The following is a 15,430-nucleotide window of genomic DNA, read 5'->3' on the forward strand; positions in this document are numbered from 1 at the left end:
GCACCTTAAAGGGACCGATAAATCATATCTAAAAATAGTATAGTTCTTGTTCAGACCTATACAAGAACAGTGTTACAAAGGTATGGGCGTAGCATAAACAACAGCTACTATGCCTGATACTTGGAAACTTAACAGTGTAGACATTTTTCCAGCATTTTGCTATCCAGCAAATTTTCGAGTGGGTGGCACTGTGTAACCCTGAAAACAATTTCTAATTCTCCACTGCTATACAAAGCCATGCTGCTCAGAAGCCAGGTTTCATCTGCAGTGAAGTTTCTGTTAATATAGGCCCTATGCACAGTAGAGTTTGGCCTGAAGGCTACCACTGCCGAGTGGATTCATGCGCGCACAAGTTCAGAAAATACCAGAACAGAATTACAGCGGACAGATCTTGAAAAAAGCAGTATTTATTTTAAAGTACAACCCAAAGTTGTATCCATAAGAAATGCACAAGGTATCTTGTTTCTTCCACAAGTCTTGGCTGTGTGCATTTCCGTTCAACTTAAAAATGCATTCATCAGGTTTACAAATGTACAAACAGCACAGAAAGTGTATTACAGTCTCAATAGAATGCTCTTACATTCAGCCATTTTGCTCTTAAGGTTTTGTGTTGGTTTTGTTGGGGTTTTTTTGTTGATTTTTTTTTCTTTTTTACATTCTTAGAACCTGTGTTAACAAAGACAGCCTTGTTTTAAAAAAATACTCTGCATTTTAGCACAAAGTGCCTTTTGATTTTAAATTAGAACTTGGAGGATAATACTGGAAAAGATTTAAAAACCCAAACTGGTACTTTTCATGAAAGTAGTGCATGCCAGGACCATTTTATAGTTCAAATTGTTTCCTAAATAAAGATGGCAGATGGTAAAATATGAAACCAGTGAAATTGTTCAGATTTACAGGCTTCAGCTGTAGTTGGGATTTGTGACCACACCCAGACTTTTTCAAGCTTATCTGCAATCTCACACTACCATATTGCAGGACAGACTTTAAAAAGGAGCAAGTGATGAAAGCATGACTGGCGGGGGGGTGGGGGTGGGAAGCAATGACCAGCAACAGCCTGAAAATGATGTTTCAAAAATTTGCATTCAGAATTGTATCATGACCTGGATCAGAGTTCTTTCCTTTTGCTTAGCTTCAGTTTTCGTGAGGATAGTGTGAATTAGACCACGGATCTGAACTTCTTCTTCCAATTGTTGGGCTCCAAATTCTCCAAGGATTGTAGGTCTGTCCCATGTCTTCAGCAGGATTGGCAACGGTGGCAGCAGCGGGCGGAGGAGGAGCAGCGGAGGAGTTTTCACTACCCATGAGATCAATGCCTGACAACGCGTTTGTGGGAGTGGTGAAGGGAAGGCTGCTGTTGAGATTACTTGACCAAATGGAACTGCTGAATGGAGTGGTGGACCACAGGCCACTTGGGTTGCCAAGGATCGACTGCAGTAAAGACAGAGCCAGGTAAGTAGCGGTTCGGTAACCTCTATTTTCACCTTGTTTACAGCCCCCCTGAAAGAAAAGTATCTAAGCAGCAGCAAGCCTGCTGTGGGACCCCTTCCGTCTTCACTGCAACATGGGAGTTTTGAACTCCCTTTACTAGAGCTTGCACAGAGGAACCACAGTACTAACGGTCACCGAATGCATCTGGTAGCTGAATGGGCTGCAGACTGCAATTACATTACAGGCTTTTAAGCTATTTTCATTGGAGCTTATACATCCCCATACCATTACTAATTTAAGCACTACTAGTATTCAAGCTTTAACACACAAGGGCCAAAAAGCTCAAGCTTAATTAAACTAGTTAGAATGAGGTAGATAAACATGGTTCAAGTCTTGAAAAAACAACAAAATTCAAGTTGTAATGGAAGGTAGCAGCGAAGTCTATTCTTTGATCCTTTTTTGGCTGTTTGCAAACTTATCTCCTTGTATTCAGACATATCTGTTATAAATTGTACATTTGGATGAACCTACCTGTGTTCAGCCCCACTGTACCTCCCCATATTCCCAGTATATACTTTTTCCCCCCATCCAAAATTTCTCCAGATGAAGGGGGAGTGGACTGGAGAACTGGCCACTTGTCATGGAGTTCCAGTAAGTCTGTCCTGGCTCAAGACATCTGGAAGTCTCTGACAAATGGTCATGGTGCAGATGCAGGTGTGCTGCAAGACATGTCACAAATGCATTTGGGATGCATAGGACAGGTACAGCAAGCCTAGAGAACACATGCAGAAAGGAACAAGGCCCAGGTTTTGTCAAATGTTTTATTAAAGCCCAAACAGCAGCAAGCAACAAGCAGAGGAATCTAACCCATGGTGTGGTGGAAAGTGATACCCGGAAGCAGCCAAAGATGGAGATGAGAAAGGTTAGCATAACTTCCATGCTAATATTAGTACAGAACCTGCTACATGTAGGCTTAACGCACTACATACCTCAGCGCCAATAGATTTAATGTACATATGCTGTAAATTCAATTTGCAAATATACAGTAAACTTGATACATCCAAAAGGCAGTGGACTTGTTGAGTATGTGCTGTAAGGTACAAACATCCTTATGTTTGGATTTACTGGGTGGAGATAGGGCATCCCTTCCCAAGATCTCAGCCCTCAGATAGTGCACACTAAAGGTTAACCAGTATCAGTGTACTCTGCATCTGAAGATTAAAATAAAAATCCCTTTAGAAAAGTAAACAAGGTAAACTCTGAAAATGTCTTCATTTCAGGGTTTTATTTTCTGCCCTGGAATGAAGAAGATACGCTCAGTCTAATTATACCTGAAATTGGTTGGACACTAACACATTACCAAAGGGTCCTCAAAGAATTTGATACCGAGGGTTGGACAGGAGTTTTGAGCACACTCAGGGGTTAACCAGGCCAACGTCATTAGGACTCTCCAATGTCACTGAGAAGTTGAGCCAACTAGGGTCACAGTTTATAACTGTTATATAACTAAATGGTTATATTTAAGCTATACAAGCATTAGACTACTAAGCCTACAGCAGGAAACACTTTCTACTGGTCAGACACCAACCCTAATGCACCAAAAGTCCACTCTATTTCCTCCTGTGGGCAAGAGCCAGGATCTATTCCTACGTGTCCCAAAAGTGTTTGGGAGAGCCTGATAGAAAGGCAATTGCTGATAAAGTAGAAGCAACCAGGAAAGGAGTGGCAGAGAAGAGTACCTTAGATTAGACTGCTACTCCCTTTCAAGGCTGGTGGAGGGGGTACAAAGTGGTCGGCAGACAACTACACGCAGGGAAAATGGAGGAAAGAGGAGTAAGGGACCATGGTTAGAAAGAAACTTGGGAAGAAGTATACCAGCAGTGCAGCAAGGCCTGAGGGGAGACGGGACCCAGAAGTCAAATGCTATTTAGTACAGAAGCAGAGTTATGCATAATATGGGAAAGCAAGAGGAATAAGGAAGGAAGATGATGAAAATCAACTCCCCAGAAACCTTCCTAGAAAAGAGGGTAACACAGAAGCCACTATATAAGCACTGCTTGCAAGAATGGCTTTGGCTCTAGTGCCAGGAAGAAGAAAAGGACAGGGCCCTGGCCTGGTACCTGCTCTCTTATCTAGCACTTAGAGCAAGGAGGTTCAGTAACAGGAATAGCCAAGTTTTCCTGTTCTGGCTCACCATAAGCACCTGAAAAAAAATCAGTTTGCTGCTTCTTGTTTATTAAGTGATCTCCTCCTTGAATAAGCTCCTAAAATGCTTCTCCTCCCCCACCCCCCAAATCAAAGTATTTAAAGGGAGAGACTGACAATTCTTCTATACCATCTGTCTGGCTTCCATCTCGATGCTTCCTGAAGCACACTTCCAAATATTTTTCAGAAGCGGCCAGAAAACAGGTTAGGAGCTAGGAGCTAGAGAGACTTTTCTAGTTGTCCTCAATCCCTCCTTCTATCAAATGCTGAGAAATCTGCCCTCCATATGACCAAAAAGCAACAATCTCTCCTTACATAGTTTTAGTGAGGTTACAGTTACGGTTGTAACCACATGACAAGGGCGGGATCAGTGAGTGCATGTCTATAAGAAGCTGTGTGACCTTCTTCGGCTTCCCCTGCCCCCCACTTTCCCCCACTCCATCTGAACTGCTACCAGGTGAAGTAAACACTGCCTCTTACTCACTACAAAAACATTTTCAGAAGACAAGATGAAGAACGATTTCAGCTGGCACTGAAGACAGCTGTTGCGGTGTAAGTTTTATTCTGACAGACAGAGAGGCACAAGGATGAGAGCAGTGCTACAATCTGTGTAAAAGTTGGTTTTTTTTCTTCTTCTTTGGCTATACTCAAGATCTCCATCAAAATTAGTAGTCAGTTTAAAGGCTTCACCTTATGCTCAGTCCTTTAGTGTTTTTTCTAAGCTGAAAAGAATACATTTGAGGTCTTTTAGATAAGGTTTTTTTGACCTTTTGTTAATTTACAAGTAGGTGCAACACTGGATTCAGGAAGCAGAATCAAAGTCTGAAAGTTACCATATTGGCTATTTTGCAACTGTCCATCAAACAGGAAGTGACAGAGGCAGTGTCCAGCCATGGCACAGGAGCAGAACAGCTCTTTCCACAATCCTGAAGCACGTGGGAATGGAACACACGTTTGTAAGTGCTGCAAGATGCTCTCGTGAGCAGTATTTTTATGTGAAGCACTTTATGTGGATTCATCATCCGCAAGTGAGCGGGATTTGTCCAACAACCATGTCAACTTAACTACCCAGAAAGATGAATATGTCTAACTTCCCTTTTTCTTTATTCTTCAGTTGATTTTTTTCACCCAAATTTAAAAATCCTCTCAATGAAATTACATGGCAGATACAGAACAGGTTGGTAACAGTAATAAAACGCTGTATTTGGACTGAATACTTACTGCAGTTGTATGAGTCGGGGAACTCGAGCTTGTTGGCCAGGAGGGTACAGAATCTGTAGCTGAAGGATCCCAGATGGATGATGGAACATTACTGAATTCACTCCAGTTTCTCTGAACATCCTGCCCATAAGCAGATCGAGCTAAACCAAGTTTGCTAAAAACCTCTAAAAATAAAATGAAATAAAACTGAGTACATTACTCTTCCTCTTTTTCCAAGAGCCACAGCAGACTAATACTCTTGTTATTTCCCATATTTTTCTAGCAGGTCCTGCTGCAGTGCAAGAACTGAGATTAGAAAAGGTCACACAGTAATACAGATCTCATCTCACGTGCCCTACATCAGACAGTGGCTACAAAGTTAGAATCGGGGGGGAAGAGTTATACGCTTACTGTGTATATTTCAGTATCAGCCCATGGGATTTGTGGTTCCTGGTATTATTTACCCGAAAGCAGTCAGGGAAGCAGGCAGAAGCACAGCAATACGGAGAGTCCTGGCAGTTCCTCGTAACAAGTTAACTGCAGGTGGAGTAAGGGACCGGGCTGAAGGAGCCTCTTGTAATCGCAGCACTCATTTGCCTTGCAGCGCTCCCTTCCCAGGTAACTCCTGGTACAGGAGGCGGCACTGGCTGTGCCCCAGCCCAGACCCCATCTCTGCTATGAGAAGGGGAGGGCAGCACCAGCGCTCATGGTTCGCCTGGTCCCCACGCACAGAACTGATCCCAGGCATCTTACTGCCGTCCCTCAGGGTCGCCGGTGCCAAGTGTCACCGATGAAAGAACACCAGAGCAGCAGCTGCTATCGATTGCAGACCCCCGGCATTTTGCAGTAGACATACGAATTTTTCAGTAGACATACAATCCATTTTGCAAATGCCACATACAAAGTTTGCTCTCCTTATCATCTTTTGCAGACACCTTGAAAAATACCATGCATCCCCAAACACAGTATGCGAATCTACGTAAGTGCACAGAGCATCCATGCCCTACAATATAGCCTGCCTGCATCAAGGCCCATCTCAATAGTCACGTATGGGAAGTTTAGCTAAATATTTAAATACAGGAACTAATTGCTGGGTTTAGTATGCAACAGTTCATCATGCAGCTATACAAACACTAGAGGAAAACATAAGAGGAAAGCACACAAGGGATGTGCCATTGCCTCATTTATAGAGCAATGGTTTTATGCGGGCATAAAGTGCTCAGGAAACCACAGGCCTAGTGGCACACTTTTGAGACCTACAGTAAAGCTTCAGGGGGAGGGATGGAGGGGAGGAAGACTAAGGAAAAAACAAACATCAAGAAATTCTACTGAAACCGAGAAAATTAAAAAATAAGTATTTCCAGCCCAACAAGCACTCTAAGAGTTTCCACTAACTCTCTGTGGGCTGAAACACAGAATACACCACCAAATTTTTAACATGCTTTCCTACGTAGTCATCCTTTTTGGGGGCAGGGATGGGAACACTGTCTGTACTTAGACCAGTGGAATGGAGACATACCATTTCTTTACCTGTATTTGAATATGGAAAAATATTTGAAAACAAAAAAACTCACCTCCAGTTAAGTTAAAAGAATGTCCAAATGCAGAGAATGAGTTGAGAGGCGTGAAGTCGGGACTGCTGGGATTGCTGATAGGACTCCACAAACCCGAACTAAATATTATGGAGTAATGGGGAAGCAATACAGAACTTATTAACACAGTACTACCAACAATATTAACTTACTGATTTATATACAAATGTGTGTGTGTGTGTGTGTATATTTAACTATATATATATTTAATGGTGATCAGGAGTTAGGAAATCAGCTTATTTTTGTTTTAACAAAAGATTTCAGTGAAATACCATTTTCCTGTGTATATACCCACCTTGGAGCAACACACTGCTATAGACATAATGCTCTTCAATCTGGAGACTGAGCTCCAACACAAACCTGAGAGTAGCTCTTTTGATCAGTTTTTCACAAAACTTATAGGGTCTAAGACACAGCGCAGTTTTTTCAACAAGCAGATAAAATTTAGAGCCACTCAGAAGGGATACACATGCTCAGACTCTAGCTTGTGGGCAAGCCTCTTGAAAATACAGCTGAGTTAACTGGAACCAGTGATAAACATTTACAAAACCAAACCAAAACCCCACCCACAAACTTTGCTCAGAAAAGCAATTCCTTTGCGTATTGAAACTTGAATTCAAGTCTCTTTCCTATTCCAGAAAGGTTACCAGATGCTCACTGCTTTTTACAACTGAGACAGACGCGCACTGCCAAAACATGTCAGAAAAGACAGCGTGCCTTGGGGAACATGACTGAGCGCAGCTGCATTCTGCTCCTACCCATAATGCAAAGCCCAGTGATAGTTCTGGTCTCCGTGTTAAAACTGGGAGTGAAAGATATTGCTGTACAGCAAGATATTCTGCCTGTAAACTACTTCAAGTGACCTTGGTACACACTCCTCAGTACTGAAAGAGCCAAGCTGTTTTCTCATTGTTTGGACACCTGGGGAACACAAGATTGTTGAGTTACTTGGAATGAGAGGGGGGAAAGTCCCCATCACATCCAGAACATCCTTCTCTCTACTTTTGAGTAACTTGTAAGTTCTAAATTTTTTTGCAAGGTGAGAGATGCTGTGCCCAGACTTTTAAAAAGTCTTTAAAAAAAAAAAAAAAAAAGGCACCAGAATGAATTCTGTCACTACCTTTAAAATGCCATTAACAACTTAAAATCTTCTTTTCTAGGGGCCTAGGTATTTGCCTAGAGAATATAAAAATTACCTGTCAGAGCCATCACTGTCAACAACTGTGTGGGAAATGTTGATATTGCTATTGCTGGAAACATCCATCTTGCTTGGAGAAACCTTTGGTAAACCACTGCCACCTGCAAGAATATATATATATAAAATGAGTAAAATAAAAAATAACAAAATAACAGAATATTCAGGAAATAGTCAGAAATATTTAGAACTCCAAACTGGTTCTAGTACCTGGGCTCTTGTCATAACCTGCAGCTACAGCAGCAAAAGTGGGGTTACCATTCCTGCCTGGAAGAGAAGCTGCCTTTGCCAGCTTATGTTTGGTACCATTAGGCTGCTTGCTTTTCGTTTCACTTAAAGGAGAGGAAAAAAAAAAAAAAAAAAGGGAAAAAAAAAAAAAGAGTAAGGTTTTGGACTTCAGCAGTTTGATAAAAAAAGCAGCAATTTAAGCTAGCATTCATGAAAATGTTAACAACAGCTCAACAGTTCATGTAATTGCACATTTTTCCAATCTACCAAGTCGTAAAAAACCCCCGGAAAATATAAATAGCATGGTAAGATATGCACAGTAATATCTGCAAAAAAGCAGTTTCCATGGGAAGAGGAAATGGGTCTGAGAGAAGGGAGATGCACCGTATGAAGCACATGGGTTCCACAAGTGCCCTGCGCTTGGGAAATCAGTAGGAGGTGGAGATTTGGACTCACTTGCTGCAGCTGCTGTTCACAATGCTGCTGTAAGTGCCTCCTCGAGGCCCAAAAGCAAACGATGCGGGAGGAGGAGGAGGAGATGGAGAGGCGGGTGTCGGCGAGGGCTGTCGCTGTTTCAGGAAAGCATCTGCGTTCAGGGTTTGCAGAGAGAGTTTATAAAGGTTGTCCGTAGCTATAAAGAGAAATGCAAAACATCTTCTTGTAGTATTTACATTACAACAAAGGCTTCTCAAACTTCTGCTATCCTTTCTGTTCAAATTGAGGAATTATGACAAAGGCTGTTCCCAGTGATCGAAGAAGTAGCTCCTTCTCTATATTCACCTATCATTATTCAGGTTTACTACCTATTTTCAGAGAGATTTTATTGCAATAAAAGCACCAAGATAAGCTGATTTGTACGGAAGAAAGAACCTTTCTAAGCGAGCACTGTGGAGAGGGACGACTTTATGTTTGCATGCAACCAAGAGGAAGGTGATTCGGTTCCCACACAAGGGACTTAGAATGCAACCAAAAAGCTTATAATAGTGTCCCACGCTAACCACTGCATTAAGGCGTTTTCAGTGTTCCCTCTCAAGGACAAATCATTTAATTAGTTTCAACTTCGGCTGCAGCAGACTTGACCACGCAAAACCCCATCTGCTGTAGAAAATACATTTTGTTTTCAAGCGGTAATTCTCATTTCCTCAATTTCCCCAGCAGCTTCTGAATCCTGTCCATCACTGAAGAACTGCGGAATGGCCCATGTTCTGCCCACACAGTGTTCAAACTTCCCAAGTCATACCAGATACTATCAATATGAGGCCTACAGCAGAAAACGGGAGCACAACTATGCAGTGAAAAAAAAGACAGGAAGATCTATAAACAGACCAAGCCTACGGCTATTCATTGCAGAAGACGAATTCTGTCATCCTCTAGCGACTACTTACAGCTGCCAGCTTTGTGAAGAGGCACAGAGTCCCACTCTGGTGGTGGAGAATCCTTTTCCCCTTCTGAGCTGCTGGTGTTTCCTAGCTCCTGTCCAGAACCACTGGGGAGAAATTTTGCTAATACTGATGGCCTGCTCTCCATTAACTTACTGTTTGGACCTATTAAAACAAAAGAAGAAAAGCAAGTCCGCGGATAGTAAACTGAACAGCTTTCTTCGCACACCAGACTTAGAATGAAGCACTCAAGAGGGGTGACAAACAACCGAATAAAACTCCTGAGGTATTTATAAAAAATAGCCTCACACTACCTCTCGTTTTGGGGAGGTTTCTTGATTTAGACCCATTCGTCAAAAGGTGCTGTGTAGATATCTTGGATGGAAAGGTTTTGCGCTGCTTGTTTTCCAGTGGGGGAGTATAAGACAATTCCAAGGAACTAAATGAAAACAGAGATCCATTTATTTTTAAGCTCTCTGAAGTGCTGAAGAGGAGATTTTTTATATATATATATGTGTGTGTGTGTATATATATATATATGCATGCCATACGGTCTTACAAAAGCCTGGTCTCCTGTGGCTTTCTTACGTCAAACTTGTGCTCATCTTCAAAGCTATTCATAAGCAGAGTTTTGTATTTCTCCTACATGCAACTCCACCCTTCCTAGCCCTGGCTCATTTTCTACCCACACTGCTTCACACGTTTATTAGGGCTCACTCACCTTCCAGGAGAAGCTTTCATCCCGGAGCGCCAGGATTACAAAACCTGCTTGATTATACAGAGGCAACAAGAGAAGGCAACTGCCGTTTTTCTACTCTGCCCCCACACACTCTTGTTAGATCACATCCTCCTGACATGCTATTGCCCTGACTGTACAGGATCATCTTTTAGTCGACGACATAAAACTATTCAAAGCCACCACCAAATTCATTTCGCTATATATTGTTCTTTTTCTCCAGCTATTTATGTCTCTCAAACTTTCTATGGAGGAACTATTTTACCCACTTCTTGCAGAAGAATTCCAAACCAGCTCATTGTGGCCTTTGAATACTGTCACATGTAATGAACTTGTGATTTATATGATAAAGGAAAGTAGATCATGGTAAGAATAAATAAGGAGGAGACTTTACCAGGCAATGTTTTCAGAAATATTTTGAAGAAAATTAATTTATACTAACTACTAATCCCAGTTAGTCTAGTATTAATTACAGCAACAGAGAAAACACCAGCCAATATACCATGCCTCAGTTTGGTAAAGTTTACTTTTGTGGCACTTGGATACCGATCTGATTTCAGAATACTATTTCAGAATGAACTAGATATTGTAAGACTAAGGTTCTTCATTTTTCCCCTTTCTGTCATCTGCAATCAACCACCTGCCAGTAAGGGAAAGGGACTGGCGGCAGCAGCAGCCGCCTCCTTTAATAACATACCCAAGACTCTGATCTTACTCTAGGATACAAAAAAGGAAATTGCATGGCTGTAATTTCACCAAGGGCAACTAAAGGCACTCACGTTAGCGCCGGCTTACTGTGCTGCCACTAGAAGCTCCTGCAGAAACATTAACCCTATTTTGTGTATGTGATACCGGTTACAAAAACCTTAACATTGCTTGACCTGATTTTCTTCTCTGGATTTAGTTCTCATTTATGCACTGTATTCCCAGTAAATAATTTATTATTGACAAGCTTCAGATATTCCTTGATATCAGGAAGGAAGAGGAAGCTGCTTAAAGGTATCTGCTGCTGGCATTAGCCAGACTGGCAGCCACAACAGTCAAATACACAGACTTTTATCAATCCATCTTCCCTTCAAGCACGATGCCTTCCCTACTAGAAACCCTTTGTTATGCTTACCTGGTTTTCACATCTACCGGGATTTCTTTCTTGATACTTGTTAGCAGTTTTTTAGTTTTCTGTTTTACTTGGACTATTTCATTTTCAGGTTTTTCTGGTATAACTTTTCCCTTTTGTTTTTCAGGTTCCTATAAAAGATATTATAATAACATGTTAATATTCATGAAAAGTAAAGTCCCTCTTGCATCACAGCATACACAGTATAAATAGGGCTGAGGAAAGAATGCTATTTGAAAACATGAGCATTTTTGCAGCACAGAAGGTATCTTTTTACTACTTTGAGTATACCTATAAAACGTGGTATCTATTTTTTCCTATTTGGAGAAGTAAAAATTGAAATATCTAGGAAATGAATGTGCTTCAAGCAGATCTGATGTTTGCAAATACACAGCTCCTCAGGCCACGGCCTCTGAGTCTACTTAAAAAGATGCTAGCTCTGTACTGAGACCTATACTGCATCTGCTGTATGCAGTCCCAGCCGTCTAAAACAGACTCTTCGACAAAATAAAGAATATGAGCAACTTCACCATTCTATTTATTATTAACCACACTTCTAAGACTTTCTGGATACAAGTATACTGTCAAATAGCCATCCTGAAAAATCAAAGGTGATTTTCAAATGAAAACTTACTAAACCGTAACTTTTAAAATGTATTGGATGGATTTCTTTTCTTTTTTTTTCCCCCCAGCTAGAATCCCTATCTTTTCTAAAGTTCAAATTTAAGACACGTCAAAATTTAGGCTTGGTTTTCTTCTCTTTGCGATTACCTTTGCTTTGTTTGGTTCCCTAGCACATGCTTTAGGACAAAATATTTATGACAACCTGACCATTACACAAATTGTTAGAGCTTTTGTTTATTACCTAGAAGCATGTAAGCCAAATGAGTAAAATAAAGGTAGGGGTATTGTCAAAGGTAATTAAGTTAACTACCTGCTGACAAATTACCACCAGTGAACTGACCCTTTGTAACTGATGAAATGCATGGTTTTAGCATACACCTTAATTATCGAGTAAAATTAGTGTCCATACTTTGGTGTTTTATTCTGCAAACAGAATAGGCTAGGAGCGTGCAGAGAGGCAATTTCCACAACGCTGCCGATAACTGGTGGCTTATTCAAGCCACAGGCACTTTCAGTCCTGAGACTACATGATTCAAGCGTGTTCACACTCAGAGAGGAGCAAATTTTATAGAGAAGAAGTGAAGGCAAGGTTTGGGAAAGATGTTTTTTAATCAACATTCTTCCTTTGTTAGGTATTATAGTATATGAGAGCTGGGGGTGGGGTGAAGAGTGTATTCCTGCTCTAACAGGTGACCCACCAGCTACACAGCAGCCTCCTTTTATCAGCAGTGCCGTACCTCTTTGAGAAGTGGTTCTGTATCTGGGTTGGAGGTTTCAGTTGTGGTTGAAGAACTGTCATCATCTGCCAAGGAATCCTTCAGTTCATCCTCCTGTTGCTTTCCTTTCCCTCTTCTATCCTTTTCTTCCCGCTTCTTCTGTGGCTTAGCCTTGCGCTGAAGTGTTTTCCCTTTCCCTAGGGAGATAAGGACGCTTCAGATTCTCAGCGGTAGTACTCCGAGATGGGCTAGTTCACTTCATTTTAGAGGCTAACCCACATGATTAAGCCTCTGAAGTTTGCCATCTGTTATGATACACCAATCATTTACAGCCACTTCACACCAAATGTGAGCAATAGTGTCAAACCTGTGGAACCCTCATCTCCACCATCGCATTTATGCTCCTGAGCCCTACCTCCACTGCCTCTCTGCAGACGGTGGGCACCTGGATACCTATAGTTCTTCTCTGCTCTGTTCCTGTCATTCCTTTTAAACACCTTAGAACCCAGTTTCACAGTTTAAGCATGTAAGACTAGATTTAAACTTGAACTTCAGAAGTTGGTACAAGCTTTATCATCCGAACAAACGAAGAACAGAAATGATTAGCGTGCTTGTCAGTTAAAAAACAAACAAACCAAAAAAACCACAACTTGCACTAAGACTAGAATGGATGAGAAAAAAAATCACTAATAGTATTTGTCTAGCAAAGATGTAAAAAAACCCAACCCTCCCAAACCTGAAATCTCACACCCAAGTGTACTTTCTCCCCTTTACATATTTTATTCTTTCAGAGTGTACTATTCTAAGAGGTATGACTAAGCTGACTGTAAAATAGTTTGGCTTGACACATTAAAGTGTTACTGCATCTCAAAGTAGGGAAAACAATGTGTTAAACACTCCAGGGGGTGTTTAATCAATTTTCTTGAAGCAATCCACATACAAATAAATAATGCTACTCGAACAATTGATTACGCTTTCCTTGTAATTTCTACAGGCTAACTGAAATGTAGCATAGTATAAGTTCAAAACGTAGAGGTTTAAGAACCTTCAAAGTCAAGTCAGAGGTCCTGGCTTGCAAAATAGGCAGGATTAGGCTCCTGGGGAGCAAAAAATTATCAAAAAAAGCAACAATACAGAGAAACCGTGCGTGCGTGTGTGTGGAGTCATCATTATCTTACCATCGCCTCTTGTTACTCTCTTACAGGATGAGAGCATTCACAATATTCTTATGTCTTTCATTAGATGTAACACACGCCTTTACCAACAAGATCTTTCTTAGATACTGCCCTTCAGACTAAGCATTCTCATTTATAAGCTGCACAGTGCCTGCATACAGCTTCCAGGATGGAAGTAATTGTTCACTCAAGTAAAGACTCAATTAACCTGTGCTGAATCAGTGGATTCAGCCCCTACTGGGATTTGTACCAGCTCAAGTCAGAATTGAGTCTGGAAGCACAATGATAGCTGTCTCATTTCATTTGGCAAAACGTTCCTCAGGGAAAGTTTGTACCAAAACATGAATTTGCCTTCAGTGTTTTGGCAAATACCGGATACATATCAAAAGGCAGTGCCTTCAAACTTCAGGTTTTTTTCAGACTTACTGTTTTCAGTATCAAGAACAACAAAAATATTGGAGATAAAATATTCTTTTTAGTGTGAATGCATATAAAAGCGTAAATACAAGTAGATCTTTGGAAATTTTCTAAAAGTCGGCTTCCAGCTTATTGGGGTTATTCTGGTTTTGCCTCAGAAGGCCTCGTTCTAAGATTTGCTTCAAATTTAGTCTACATTCAGGATTGCTAAACAGTTTAATGTTCATCATTAGAAAATCTATTTAAAATGTTATCATGACATAAAAATACAATGTAAAGCAGCTGTTTAATAAAAATCTGACGTAGCCTCCACAGCAGTCTGCTAGGACCCAAGTATTAGGAAGCTGAAACAGAAGGCTATAAAGACAGGAATCCCGCACAGGATATTATGCCAGCCAGTTTTAGTCCAGAAGCTGCTGCTTCTGCAGAAGTTTGTGACTAGCTCTAGCTATTTATCTAAAGACAAATATCAGTGTGGGTATGTAGATCCAGATAGATAATGGAACTTCCCCTATGGTTTTACATTTTTAAAGAGGGCAAATGGAAACGGGCAAGTTTTATTTGATGCGCTGAGCTTTTGTGAGTCAAGTTACAGTTTACAGATAATGTTGGGTTTTGGTTTTTCTTAATAAAGCTTGTCAAAAAAGAAGTCTACATGCATAAATCTGATTTATTGATCTGAGACGATGAGGAGGTCAAGAAAACTATCTGGCTTGCAAAATATAACATTCGTAATATATTTTGCAATACAGAACATGTTTAAATATTCAGTATACCACCATGCCAAAGCACAAATGATGCAAAGCCTCTGTAGCAGGAGGAAAAACGTGAATTTATCTGAATGAATTTGTAATCAGGAGGAAGTTACAAAACAGGAAAGTAATGCCAAAAAATGGAACCCATGTAAATGATTAGGAACTAAGTATTTTATCACTGTTTAAACAGCTTTTGAAATTGATAGACAAATCAACACAAGCACCCGTCTCAAGAAAATGCATTTAAATACAGTTGAAAAAATGTAATCAAAGGTCTGTCAACACTTAGGAGCAGCTATTTGCTAAGACAAGCTCCCAATACCTAGACTGCTAGAAATTACTATTGGTACAAAAATGTTACCATAGGTACACCACATTATTTGGATCAGGAATATGCTTTTGAAACCAGACTCAATGGTCCCCACATGCTGTGTAGCAGCTGCACCGTACAGTCGGACTGGAGTGCAAGAGCTGGTTTCTTTTTAGGTTGAACTACAAATGGAAGATGCACTCCAGAAGCGCTCCCAGCCCTTTCAGGCATTCAGCACACGGACTGGATCAGTTCACTGTAAATCCACTCAGACACACCCCACGAGGACGTTGCACCCTCGCTACCGGCCATTTTGCTTTCCAGAGCTCCAATGCCGTAATATTTGCTAA

The 15,430-nt window shown here is 40.9% G+C and overlaps 1 protein-coding gene across 1 annotated transcript in view; it reads right to left on the reverse strand.

Annotated features, from left to right (window-relative positions):
- Positions 1-391: 391 nt before the first annotated feature.
- The window catches only part of TMEM131 (transmembrane protein 131), a 102,001-nt gene continuing 86,962 nt past the window's right edge, over positions 392-15,430 (reverse strand). The window contains 11 exon segments of the mRNA XM_050893147.1: positions 392-1,157; positions 1,159-1,431; positions 4,858-5,021; positions 6,411-6,508; positions 7,625-7,727; positions 7,834-7,955; positions 8,308-8,482; positions 9,237-9,395; positions 9,545-9,669; positions 11,087-11,214; positions 12,445-12,620. Of these exon segments, the coding sequence (XP_050749104.1) occupies positions 1,086-1,157; positions 1,159-1,431; positions 4,858-5,021; positions 6,411-6,508; positions 7,625-7,727; positions 7,834-7,955; positions 8,308-8,482; positions 9,237-9,395; positions 9,545-9,669; positions 11,087-11,214; positions 12,445-12,620 (1,595 nt within the window). The 3' untranslated portion in view covers positions 392-1,085.

This window comes from Gymnogyps californianus, chromosome 1 (assembly GCF_018139145.2).
Source record: "Gymnogyps californianus isolate 813 chromosome 1, ASM1813914v2, whole genome shotgun sequence".
NCBI lineage: Eukaryota > Metazoa > Chordata > Aves > Accipitriformes > Cathartidae > Gymnogyps > Gymnogyps californianus.